The following is a 14,170-nucleotide window of genomic DNA, read 5'->3' as shown; positions in this document are numbered from 1 at the left end:
CCCACCATATTAATTTTTCTTTAATATCTATAAGGTACAGACATCGACCTGTTACAATTTTATTATATGTATATATAGATGTAGATATAGATTTCATTTATTTTATCAATTTAATACAATAAAATTTTTCAAACAGGTGGCAGCCCTCCCTAAAACCATTTTCGGCAATAAAATCTCCTAAACCCCTTCAGTTTGATACCCATCTTGCAATATTCAATTTATCTCATAAATTAAATTAAATGTAAATTTTCAAACAGGTGGCAACTCTAAAAAATATTTTTGGCTGTAAGCCTTCTTCAGCCTCGTTCTTTTGACGCCCATATTGCAATATTCATTTTTTCTTATCAATTTACTTAAACTCCGATTTTCAAACAGGTGGCAACTCTCTAATTTTTTTCTTCCTATATTTTAAGTTAGACCTCTAGCAATACTTCGGTGAAAACTGCATTCAAATCCATGCATTCGTTTTCGAGTGATGCGCGAACAAACATACAGACAGACAGACAGACAGACAGACAGACAGACAAAAATTCTAAAAATGGTTGATTTGGGTTCTGGTGCTCTAAAAAAGACCCCCCACATTAATTTTTCCTTAATATCTATAATGTACAGACATCGACCTGTTACAATTTTATTATATGTATAGATAAAGCAGAAATCATACATTTTTGCAAATATTTTGTTTTAAATGTATATATAGTTACGCCAGTTAAGTGAAATGCATGTTTCTTATTCACATATTTCGCTCGTTTTTCACTTCTCCAATCATTTGTTACATCAACTCCAGCCTCCAGCCAGTTTCAGCTGACCGTCCGCTCGGTGTCCTTGTCATTGACTTTGATTTATTTCTGAATATTAGATAATTAATTGTCCACGCTTCGGTTACTTAAATTAAACTGTTCAAGCTATTTTTAGTGCACAACAGCTGTACAATTGTGCTGTAGATATGTATGATTTGAATTCCTTGCCACATTCCAATTAAATAGAATTCTAAAGTATCACACACGCCTCTCTAATTGAAAGCTGTTAATAATAATATATTGGCGCTTACACAATATGCTAGTGTTTGGCCGAGCCTCGCCTCCGATTTGTGGCGTGCGCCCGATGTTGTCGCATTAAAGGGGGCGGCCTACAGTTTTACACCGACTTCAGACGGTGGTTGTATTTTTATTAGAAGCTGTTTTTCATAGCAGAAATATGTATGCTCGTAGATTTGCCATTACCAGGTTTTATTTTAGGTTTTAAATTTTGATGTTGGTCGGAAACTGGGCTCTAATCCAGGCCCTGCGGAATGATAGTGCGCACTGCTAACCACTGCACTGCAGCGACCGCTAAGATAACTGGGAAACAATTCAACTGATTGCATTGTCGCACTTTCATTTGTACACTGCAATATATGCTAGCACGTAAATATATACACACAAATGCATGTATGTATGTTTTTATAAATTGATTGTGGCGGCATTTTTAAGGTGTAAAAATCTTATCTAAGCAAAAGGAAATGCAAAACAACTCGTTATGACGCACTTTAAAAATGTAATAAAAGGCGCTTGGCACATTTGTTTGTATTTTTGTGTGTGCCTTCATTTACTCGATATGATCGACTTTTGACGTGTTAACGCAAAGCAATTTGGCAGCACTATCGCGAATCTCCTGCGAATTTCATATGCCAGCGGAAGGAAAAGCTAACGTAACCTCCGACAGGCAGCACTGCTGCATTCGTTGCTGCTCTCCTGTGACAGTTAACAGTTATTCGTTTGCCGTCGCGTGATTTCTGCAGCGTTGAAAAGTTGTTTGATAAAAATGCAAAGTTTTTGGGTAAAAAGAAGCGCGTTTTAGTTAAAAGTGTGTTATAAATGTGCGCTAGTAAGGTAGTTACATGAAGAATATGAAAAATAAGTAGAAGTGTTCTGTTGTAAGTGAAATAGCATAAAAGCAAATTATAGAAGCGCTTAGTAGCTATTTTGTAAAAGCCGCTGTGTGTATTCGCTGTGTGTGGGGCAAAGTGTAGCGAGTGTGTAGCTACATACATACATACATATCTGCAGGTGTTTGAAATGTGTAAAAGCATAGTATTTAATGTTTGCCAGTTCGAGTCAAATAAAAAAATATCAAAGAAAAAATATATTAAAAATGTTGGTGTTTTAATTATTTTTCCGGGCGCGGTATAATCAATTAAGTAAAAGTATACAAATGTTTTTGGTTATACAAAAAAAAAAAAAAATAAGTTGCTCACCTAAAAAGCTAAGGGTTTCAAAAAAATTATCTTAATAAATGCAAGTAAAGAAAAAAAGAAAAGCTAGCAATTAATTGCTAAAAATAAAGCCAAATTAGCTTTGCTAAAATTAAAAGTAGAAAATCATCAGCCCCAGTAAAAGAAAAAGGCGAAATAAGTAAAGTCTAACCCTAAATGAAAGTGCTATGCACCTGTAGTTTTTTTAAAAGCAGTTAGCAGTAAAAAGTTAGACATACATTTGTAATTGCCATTATGAAAAAAATAATAATCTAATTAAAAAATACAAGATCTAAGCAAAATCGTGTTTTGTAAGCTTTTAATAAATTCAAGCAAAAGTAATTTGTGCAGTATGATTTGGGTATTGAACTTCGGCTTCACTAAAAAGCGATTACGACATTCCAACATGGCGGGTAATACATATATAGGCAATTATCCAGAAATTATCAAGCGATTTTAGGTAAGTTTTGCAAAATTCTATTTTTTATCTGTAAATCCCTATCCGTATCCAAAAAACATTTCACACTTTCTAGCAAATAATAATTTTGTAGCATCATCATCAGGTCTTCAAATCAAATTGTTTTCCATTACATACTATGTATGTACGTACATATGCATGTATATACATACATATATCTACACACATACATACATACATATGTATGTAGGTACAAAATTTTATTAAATTATATTATGTAAAGAAAGCAATTTAATGATTAGTCGATCTTATCAGCATTTGCCAGAGATTAATTAAATTGGTCTACTCTAATTATAGTATGTATTTATAACTTATTAGGCAAATTTAGGATTTATGAGTTTGTTTTTCAAAAAGTCGACGTAAAAAATTTAAAATAAACTAAAAAAGTGTGTATGTACCATTAAAATAACTCAAAGAACGCGAAGCTACTGATACGAGGAACACTGTAAATACATTTGCCCCTAACACTTTCAATAACATCCATGCGGATATATGGCAGCACTGGTGTTTTCAAATTCAGTGCAAATAAAAGTCATCATAGGTAGCCGGTAGTCCAATGCAACACTGCGGTAGCGTTGTTGCTTTCGCTTTTTAAGTTTACAGTTACCCGTTGTTGTGCATCGCGCAATCTTCGTGGCGTCACTAAGTTAATCGGTAAATTGCAATAGTTTTCTTAAATGTAGCTGCAAATTTCTATTAAAAAGTTGTTATTAATGTTCAAGTGCGTACCGGTTTCATGAAAAGTGCGAGAAATATGACGTGGTATTAGTATAATCGCGAAAAGAAGTCGCGGTCGATTGTGAGGTGTGTGTAGCGAATGCGTGGGTGGCGTCGTAAGGGTTGCTATATGTTTCGCAGGTGGTAGAAGTGTGAGGTGTGTTGGAGCGCAATGGGGCGAAATAAAAAGTGCATACAAAAAAATTTAATAATTAAAGTAAAATAAAATGAAATAAAATAAATGAAATAAAATACAGTTAAAAATTAAATCAAATAAAGCAAACTAAAGTGAGTTAAATGAAAAGGAAAAAGTAAAGTAAAGTAAAATAAAATACATAAATATAATCAAAAATTAAATAGATACCTGTAACAAAATAAAATAATGTCAAAGTACATAACGATAATAAGTAAAATAAAATGAAATAAAAGTAAAAACATAACAACAAAAAAGACTAAAAGGGTTAATTTTATGGAAAAAAAATAAAAATGGATAAATTGCTTTTGATATAATACGATCTAGAGATTTATTGAAACAATTATGCAAGCCGAATCAGGTAAATTTTAAAATATGGTTATGGTTGTTTTTTTTTACTTCTACTTACATGTAAAGCTTTTTTAAAATAGGTCTAAGTATTACCTTGTTTATACCGATACTTAAAGCGCTTTAACTTAGTTCGCAGTAAATCAAAACGGATGAATAACCGAGTTGCAATGCATTTTGAAATTCAATATTGTATTGACGCGCATTTGTTTTCAAATCGATTTTTTATTTCTCACATCAGTAAGGGGAACGCATCATTCACTTAAGGCGAAATAAAAATCACTAGCCTCTTTACACATCCCGTTTTAATTTTGAACTATTATTTTAGGGAGTAAAAATTACGGTAAAATGACATGGATTCTGTGTTGCAGGAGAAATGAGGCAGAACTTCATTATGCGTAGGCGGCCTTCGGCCGCGCTTAGGGATTATAACCCTTACTACTCAGAATTCTCCTTTCTGTGTTGCCGGAGATATGGGACAGAACTTCTTTCGGCGTAATTTTTAGCGTGGATCCACGGTAATTTCTACTGTGGTGCGTGTAAGTAGAACCTCCCATTATTTTAATAATTTTGAATTGCAGTAAGGGCCTTCACACCCATTTCGGTAGTTTTGGTAAACTGTTAGTTGGTCGTTGGTAATTTTATCAACTGTGAACGTCCTTTTCAATTTTCTTTATTAGTCTGGTAAAGTATGTTTATTAACAAATCATTGTAACAGAAAATTGAAGGAATTTTACTTATGGTGATTTCGTTTCTACCAAATAATGTCCCCTTTTGATTTCCCCTTTCTCTTTTTGTGTTCGATTCTAAATTAAAGGCAAAGAGTGAGAGTGAGTTTTTTGTTCGTTTCTTAAAATGTCACTTTCTCTGCCCTGTGAAGATATGTCAGGGGAGATGGTTGCTCTGATAATCATATGGTTGTTTAAAACGACAATTTTATGATATGCGTGAGCCAAACAAGGACAAGAGGGCATAAACATGCCCTTTTACAGGGTTGAGTGTAGCATCAAACATATTTTGCACCGGGTACGGGCAACATTTTTCGGGCGGATTTAAAATTGAATACATAAATATCGAACAGCTTATTACACCACCACCCACGATAATTCGATAACCGTTAAACCAATAATAATATAATTTTGCGGTTCTTGGGCAGGTATAAACTTGGTATATGTTTTATTAATTTAAATAATTTGTTATAAGTATCAGTTTCATGTTTCCTCCACTATTATGCTCAGTGTATTCCCGAAAACGAATCTATGATGAAAGCATTTATTTTTTCCTTATCGCCACCAGAAATTACAATCAATTAAATTCACATAAAAACTAGAATGTGAAAAATTGCGTTATAATTATGTATGTACATATGTAAATAAATATTAAAATATGCATTGTAATGATTAATCGTCTGCACAAAGCCTAGGAGGTGAATGTTGTGACAAGAATGCGAAGTTATCAGTGATATAATGTGTTTGCAAGCATGTGAATCCTCTGGCTGGTAATTTTGCACGCGAGCGTTGTTAGATTCTACTATTCATGTAGTCTTTGTGGGTTTCAAAATCTTTTTTTGATGTCGCACATGCTGCGTATGTATTTGTCAAGGAGCAGCTACGTGAGCGATTAAAATAGAGCTTTTGAACTTGCATTTGTCGGTCTTGACTTTGCAAAATAACGTTTGCCAGATAATTATATGATTTAGTGACTTGTTTTGGTAATTGCAAGCGGTGAAAGGTCATCTAGTAATTATTAGGTACGCTTCTTAGCGTCGAAAAGGAAGTGCAGAAATATGAATGCTCGGAGGTTGGCCATTGCCAGCCGAGGGGCGGCCGCTATTAAAAAAAAACCCTTTTAGGTTTTATTTATTGATGTTGGACGTAAACTGGGCTCGAACCCAGGCCCTGCGCACTGCTAACCACTGCACTACAGCGGCCGCTAAGATAACTGGAAAAAAATTAAACTGATTGCATTGCTGCACTTTCATTTATTTACGCAAATTGTTATATATGTTAGCACGTAAGTATACACACACAAGGTTTGTATAGTAACTTCTCCAGTAAAACATAGCAGCGAGAGTGTAAAAGCAAAATAGTGCGTAAAATTGAGAAGAAAAAACTAGCAGTTTTGATATCTTGTTGTAAACATTTTACTATTTATAAATCAGTTTTAAACTCTTTGCTTTACACACAAGCACTTACATAGTCCAGTACATCATTAATATTTTGATTTCCACTCATTTTACTTTTGTTTGTGCTAAACCAATTCAACAAATGGCAGCTTATGACATTTATTCTTCTTCTTCTTCTGCTCGCTAACTTCTACTAGTAAAAATTTCACTAGCAAGAATTTGCAGCTCTCCCGTGTGGTTATGCTCTCGATTCAGTGCTCCCTTGCAAATTTTTTGGGTTATCATACACTTTTCCAGAAAAAAATTACAGGTTCCAGTACAAATTAGCACTGATTATTGGTACTATACAAACCTACATACGCATGTATGTATGTTTTTATAAATTGATTGTGGCGGCATTTTTAAGGTGTAAAAATCTTATCTAATAATGGGCTGTTTTTGATTACGCGTAAAAGCACATTTAGCGCATTTAGCTCTAAATTCTACTCTAAATGTACATTTATCCATACAAAATTCGTCAACTAAATGCAATTAAATGCAACTCCATTTTTGCATTAAGAATCTATTTGCTAAAAGCAACCTTGTGATCTTCCAAAATTTCCACGATTCGAACATGATTTAATGAGAAAAAGTGGCAAATTTCCTTTTTCGCGTATACAGTGGCTAGCTGCGTTTCACTGAGCGCCGACCGAGATTTCATTTATTATTTTACATTATTTGGATAAACAAAAGTTACGCAAATTCAACATCGATGTGATGCTGATAGAAATCTGTATCAATTTGTGATCAACTCTGATTGTTTTGTTTCCTAATTAAGTGAGGAAATTTTATTTGACAGCACCGACAAATGAATATATACACAAACAAATTTTCGGTTATGGTTACAACAATTCAATTTTTTCTATTGAATTTTTGGTTTAAAATTTATTTTTTCCTTTTCAGTAGGGTTTTTTTGCACATTTTCTTTTCCGTGAGAATTGATCGTAATAGATACGGATCTGAATAAGCGACTGGAACACGGCTGTTTGTCAAAAGTATACGACTTCGAACTCGCGTAAATGTACATTTGCTAAAAGCGATAGCATGAACGCTCTTCGCAAACATATGTTCGAAAGTGCTAAATGTTGCATTTTAAATGCAGCAAAAATGCTGCATAAGCCAAAGGAAATGCAAAACCACTCGTTATGACGCACTTTAAAAATGTAATAAAATGCACTTGGCACATTTGTTTGTAAGTTTGTTCCTTTGAACTTCGGACTAAAACCTGTGGAACTGTCAAACTACAATTTTACTCTCTCAAATGAGAGTAAAAGGAGAACAGATGCAGAAGTGCATAGGAACGCAAAAGGCACTATTTCCTGTAAAAACTTCAAACGGTTTGTTTACATGTCATTTCTACAACACTGATTTAGCTGAAATATCACTAAATAATTATTAAAATCTATACATATTCAAACATTTCGTTGTTTACTTCCATTTTTTGACAAATATAAGGTACTTTGCTTTCACCGCTGTTAGTTTTTGCTGGCACATGCAAATCAGCTGATCGTTTGAACCTTTTCATGAACTTACAGGAAAAGAAACTCCGGACTAAATCCTGTAAACCGGACTGCTATTGGAACAGACTATGTATTTGTGTGTGTGCCTTCATTTACTCGGTATGATCGACATTTGACATATTAACGCAAAGCAATTTGGCAGCACTATTGCGAATCTCCTGCGAATTTCCTATGCCAGCGGAAGGAAAAGCTAACGTAACCTCCGTCAGGCAGCACTGCTGCATTCGTTGCTGTTTTGCCGTCGCGTGATTTCTGCAGCGTTGAAAAGTTGTTTGATAAAAATGCAAAGTTTTTGCGTAAAAAGAAGCGCGTTTTAGTTAAAAGTGTATTGTTTATGTGCGCTAGTAAGGTAGTTACATGAAGAATATGAAAAATAAGTAGAAGTGTTCTGTTATAAGTGAAATAGCATAAAAGCAAATGATAGAAGCTCTTAGTAGCCATTTTTTTTTAAAAGCCGCTGTGTGTATTCGCTGTGTGTGGGGCAAAGTGTAGCGAGTGTGTAGCTACATACATACATACATACATATCTGCAGGTGTTTGAAATGTGCCCAGCCAGCAGAGAAACGTACTTTTTGCCGACAACGCAGTTTTCGTACATTTTTCGTATCCGGAAACATTCAGAAAACGATTTCCATATTTGTTAATTTTTCGTATCCGAAACATGTCATCATCTTATTGCAAAACAATACTTTTAAAATATTTGTTCAAATGTATTCGCCAGTAGCTGAGTGTGCAGAGAAGTGTGCTACTATTTGTTAGCTTTCAGGAGGTTCCAGGTTCGAATTCCGTCAGAAGCAGCACATTAAAATTATTTATTAAAATTGAAATAATTGCTGAATCTTAAATTTGTTTTCTGTTTGGTTTCCTGTAACTATGAAAAAGTTTCTGTGAAGTTCATAATGAAATCATTTTCAACGAAAAATTTACTCAGACAAATCTCAGGAAAACAGCCGAAAGCGCATCCGTTTTACAACTATTTTCGATAGTTTTCTGCACATACGTTTCGGATGAACACTTTAAGGTATAAACAGAATCAATTCGCTGAGAGAATTTCGTCGGAAGAAAGTTCGCTGTCAAAATTAAAACACAGTACAGTATATGAGATGGCACACAACCAAATCAACGGCGAAACTCGTCAGACGAAATTCGGCAAGAATAGATTTTTTTTTTTTTTTAATTTTGCCACTGCCGCCGGTCATAAAATCAGCTCTCAGTGGAAAAGTAGCTTTGTTTCCCCATTTTTCTAGCACATAATAATCAGCAAGAATCAGAATGGCAAAATTTGGTGTTTCATCTTTTCGCTTTTGTATTTTTATATTTTTTGTTTGTCATTCAATTGATGCGAATTTCGTATCTGTTCTGTTTTATCGGGCGAAATGTTGCGGCGAACATCCCCCAGCGGCATCGCTCCGATTCGCACAGCGATTTGGTTCTGTTTATACTTTTAGTGGGAAAATTGATCTGAAGAACGTCCGAAAACGGGATCGGAAAACGGATGAAACATCAGGTTTTTGTACGAAATTGTTTCCATTTTCGGATGCGTTTCCGGATATTTTGCTGGCTGGGTGTAAAAGCATAGCATTTAGTGATCGATTTTTTATTTCTCACATCAGTAAGGAAAGACGTATAAACGCATCATTCACTTAAGGCGAAGTAAAAATCGGCTGGTTTCTTTAAACATCCCGTTTTAATTTTGAAGTATTATTTTAATAATTTTGAACTACAGTAAGGGTCTTCACACCCATTTCGGTTGTTTTGGCATACTGCTAGTTGGTCGTCGGTAATTTTATCAACTGTGAACGTATTTTTCAGTTCTTTTCTTAGTGTGGTAAACTATGTTTATTAACAAATCATTCGTAGCTTTTTTCGTATAAAAGAAAAAAATATTGTAACAGAAAATTAAGGAATTTTACTTATGGTTATTTCGTTTCTACCAAATAATGTCGCCTTTTGATTGCCCCTTTCTCTTTTTGTGTTCGATTCTAAATTAAAGACAAAGAGTGAAGGTGAGTTTTTTGTTGGTTTCTTAAAATGTCACTTTCTCTGCCCCGTGAAGATTTGTCGGGGAAGATGGTTGCTCTGAAAATCGTATGGTTGTTTAAAACTACAATTTTATGATATGCGTGACCCAAACAAGGACAAGAGGGCATAAACATGCCTTTTTACAGGGATGAGCATCACACACATTTTGCATCGGGTACGGGCAACATTTTTTGGAAGAAACGAACCACCATGACTCATATGCGTTATGCCCTTCGGCAGCGGGCGGATTTAAAATTGCAGTTTACCAACTACCAGATAAATTATCAAGCTTCCACCACGATGATCTGGTAACCGGTAAACCGATAATAAAATACTTTTACACGAACAAAATACCTGGGGGAAAATTACTGAACACAGGGATACCAAGTACCAAGCTCGGTGTGAAGACCCCTAGTAAATTTTGTTTACTTTGGAATACGGTTTCAGCGATTGCGCTATAAAGATCCAGGTATAAATGCTTAGAAGAAATATGTGATGAGTCAAATCGGGTTTTTGTTAATGCGGTTCTTGCGCGGGTATAAACATGATATATGTTTTATTAATTTAAAAAATTTGTCATATCAGTTTTATGTTTTGAGTTTTCTCCACTATTATGCTCAGTGTATTCCCGAAAACAAATCTATGATGAAAGCATTTAATTTTTCCTTATCGCCACCAGAAATTACAATCAATTAAAACTAGAATGTGAAAAATTGCGTTATAATTATGTATGTATGTAAATATTAAAATGTGCATTGTTATGATTAATCGTCTGCACAAAGGCTAAGAGGTGAATGTTGTGACAAGAATGCGAAGTTATCACTGATATAATGTATTTGCAAGCATGTGAATCCCCTGTCTGGTAATTTTACACGCGAGCGTTGTTAGTTTCTACTATTTATGTAGTCTTTGTAGTTTTCATAATCTTTTTTTGATGTCGCATAAGCTGCTTATGAGGCCGCTGTGGTGTAGTGGTAAGTAGTGCGCGCTTCCATTCCGCAGGGCCTGGGTTCCAGCCCTGTTCAAAGCAAGCAAGAGAAGCTCGGCCAAACACTAACATATGTGTCAGCGCCAATATATTTTTATTATTATTATTATATGCTGCTTATGTATGTATTTGTGAAGGAGCAGCTACGTGAGCGATTAAAAAAGAGCTTTTGAACTTGCATTTGTCGGTCTTGTCTTTTCAAAATAACGTTTGCCAGATAATTATATGATTTAGTGACTTGTTTTGGCAATTGCAAGCGGTGAAAGGTCATCTGGCAATTAATAGATACGCTTCTTAGCTTCGAAAAGGAAGTGCCATGAAATTGTGTACTTGCAAAATAAAAGTGAATGTGAAAGGCTTGCCTTCGGTTTTTGCAAGTTTTAAGTTTTCAGCTATGTACCTAAAGCGTAGCAATTTCCTTGTACATTTTCTCAGAAACACTGAGTTTTCCGTGATGTAACTCAACTAAAAATGGCAAGAAATGTCATTATTTCTTTATATTACAAAAATGTTTTTGATTTTAGCTTAAATACTTTTTTTATTGAAAATAAATGCAAAATTTATAAAAGAATATGCAGATCGCGCTTAAATAATACACAATTGAGTCTTTTAGTTCAAAATCAATACAGACAAATTAATACTTACATAAAAATAATTTATTCAAGAGGCAAGTGTACGGCTAATTGTGTTTTAATAGATGAAAATCATAAAAATAGATATATTATTTGCGCATAAGTAAAACCATAATCTAAAACTATACAACTCGTAATATAGCACAAATAAATCGTTTGCTTAAAATTATTTAAAAATTAGCGCATAAAAAAATGGATGTAATTAAATGTAATAATATCGTCGTATCGTAAAAAATCAAAAAACATTGTAAACAATCTTGAATTAATGTTAAAAAAAATACCACTGCATTTTTTACTCCGTCCGAAGTTCATGGTAACTACTGCTAACTATTTTTATTTGTAGTACATTTAAATAAGTTCCAATTTTATTCCACGGCTACTTCTACCATTTCATTCTTCGCAACTAGTGCTGTCATTTTCGTCTTCATAACTGTTTCCTTAAAATAATTTCCTTATGTAAGAGTATTTTGATTTTTCACGTCCTGTTTGAAACTCAAATTAATTCAGTATTGCGTTTTCGATTCTAGTTTCCGCTCCATTTTTCGTTTTTACTTTCTCTTCTAATTAAGTGTCTCATGTAGTACTTCCCCTCCACGCCTTTTAAATGTACTTTTCTCATCCTTCGTATATCCTGAATTTACAGTTTCCTCCCTACTACAGCATTGCCCACAGCTTGAGCTGCAATCTTTCCGCCATCTTTACTATTCGCCACTCCACTTCCGCCGGCATTGCTAGCAGCATTACCCAACGCTGCCGCCGCTGTTTTGTAAGTACTGCTGCATTGCGAGTCTGCTACGGATCGACCATCTCCCTCATCCCGCCGACAAAGTTCATTGAATGGGCTGCTTGCGCGCTTCATATTCGTCATAGTCATACTGGCCACCACCTCAGCTTTGGTCTTAATGTTGCCGACATTCGTCTTAATCTTGTGCTGTCGTTCCAGTATGTCGGCGGTCGTGAGCTCGCTTGCCTTCACTATGCTCGAGGGTACATTGCTGAGCCACGGCTTTAGCGTGGCTTTCTTCTGCACAGTGGCTGCCTTGCAGCGGCAGATAATGTCAGCTGGTTCACCACAAATTGAGCATGTATCCTTTGTGGCAATTGAAGTGTTGGTAGCGTTGCTACTGGTGCTACTTACGCCCGCATTGCTGGTCCCACAACTGCTGGCGATAACAGAATTGTTGCTGTTACCTGTACTGTGCGCCGGTATGTTCAGTGTTTTCGTGTTCGACGTGCTGACAGATGATGAAGACGACGTGCCGCTAAGTTCCAGCTCGTTTACGGCATCTACAATGCTCTTAATGGTGCATGAGCTGCCGAGTTTACTGCTGCTGCTGCTTACATTCGATTCGTCGTCGTAGTTCTTACTCAGCAGCAATTTGGAGAGTGGTGGAGCTAATCCCAGGCCTAGGTTACGCTCGTGGTATACCTCCGAAATTGTGGGAGTTTCTCGGTTCATATGTCGCATTATCGAGTCCTGTATGCTCTTATGATTCACTTTGCTGGCTTCTTTGGCGGTGGCCCCTTGGTTGCTACTTGTCGTGGAGCCGCCTGCTGCTGCCGACTGAAGATCCTTCTTCGCTTCATTGAGAAGTTCGGTATCAGCTTGGGAGAAGTAGAGGCTCGATGCAGTTACGACGAGCGCATTGTCGTCTTCCTCGGTCAGGCTTAAGGGTTTACGACTGCCGGGTGGTGCGCCAGCTGTACTACTGGCTACTTTATGGTTCATATTCAGATTAGCTGGAACATCAGCGCGCACGTTAAGTCGGTCCATGAAGAGTGCATGTTCTTTGCTAAGTCGTGCAGCCACCGTTGACTGAGCGTTGCCCAATTTAATTTTGGGTTTGAGTCGGAAGTGAGACATCGGAGTCTGTGGTAAATCTAACCCACGCTCAACTTCTGATTCTGAGCTTGTGGACTCCATGTGTATTGATGCCAATGTTGTAGTGTGTGTCATAGAAGTATTAGGACCGAGATTGTTGTATACAGGTGCCATTGGAGGAACGGGCCGTAAGCTGTCGACCAGCGGCAGGTTCTGTCTAGGCGGCGGCAATGGGGGCATATGACCATGATGTGGCGGTTGGTTGTTCCGACGCAAAACAGTCGCATGACCAGATACCTCCCAGTCAGTGGTAGAACTGGCAGAACTTGAGCTATCTGGACGTCTGGAGATGCCACTCGGCACAACGCTCATTTCCGGTATGACACTATCACCCAAGTAATTCATACCAGCGCTCGAATAAAGATTGCGTATGCGAGTTTGATGTGCCAATGCCATTGAAACATTCTGCTCCACTGGATTTTGTGTGGTGACCGGTGGACTGGGTGTAAAAGCAGCATCGCTTTCACCACCACCACCAGGACGAGAGACACGAACTGGTGCGCGCAAGCTAGAGTAGCCCAAACGTGGACCAGTGGTCTTATTGATATGTGCCTGTGAGATGTAACCATCTGAGAGTTCACTGTCGGTAGTGTTGGCCAGGCTGGAATCCTGTGTGGGATAAAGCACTGAGCCGGCGCAGTCTGCTGCGCTAGGAATCGAGTCGGTGTCGGTACGTCCGCCATCAGGTTCTCCACGACGACGCACATACGAAATAAATGCGCTGCCGCTGCTACTGATCACGCGTGTGCGATTTATTGGCGGCAGTGGTAAACCAAGACCCATGGACTTAGTATTGTCTACAGTAAGATGTGATGAAGTTGATGTTGACGTGGACGTCAGAGCCAATGCAGGATTGGAGACTGAAACTTGTAGGTCGGCATCCGTGTCATCGGCGAGCGATTCACAGCTGCTGGACGAGTCCAAACCGAGACTTTTAGGCGCCTCTTGAGTGTCTGGGAGTAATAAACGAAATCGAAGGAGTTTTGTTATTAA

The 14,170-nt window shown here is 36.8% G+C and overlaps 1 protein-coding gene across 2 annotated transcripts in view; it reads right to left on the bottom strand.

Annotated features, from left to right (window-relative positions):
• Window positions 1-11,821: 11,821 nt before the first annotated feature.
• The window catches only part of LOC108358642 (tetratricopeptide repeat protein 28), a 58,898-nt gene continuing 56,549 nt past the window's right edge, over window positions 11,822-14,170 (bottom strand). For both annotated transcript variants that reach the window (XM_017610080.1, XM_017610081.1), the window contains exon 7: window positions 11,822-14,130. In XM_017610080.1, the coding sequence (XP_017465569.1) occupies window positions 11,933-14,130 (2,198 nt within the window). In that variant the 3' untranslated portion in view covers window positions 11,822-11,932. The remainder of the gene's footprint in view (window positions 14,131-14,170) is intronic.

Source organism: Rhagoletis zephyria, unplaced genomic scaffold (assembly GCF_001687245.7).
Source record: "Rhagoletis zephyria isolate East Lansing unplaced genomic scaffold, Rhagoletis_zephyria_1.1 Rzeph_scaffold_00280, whole genome shotgun sequence".
Lineage (NCBI taxonomy): Eukaryota > Metazoa > Arthropoda > Insecta > Diptera > Tephritidae > Rhagoletis > Rhagoletis zephyria.
The sequence above is the reverse complement of the archived record's forward strand: the minus strand, read 5'-3'. Positions and strand labels throughout refer to the sequence as shown.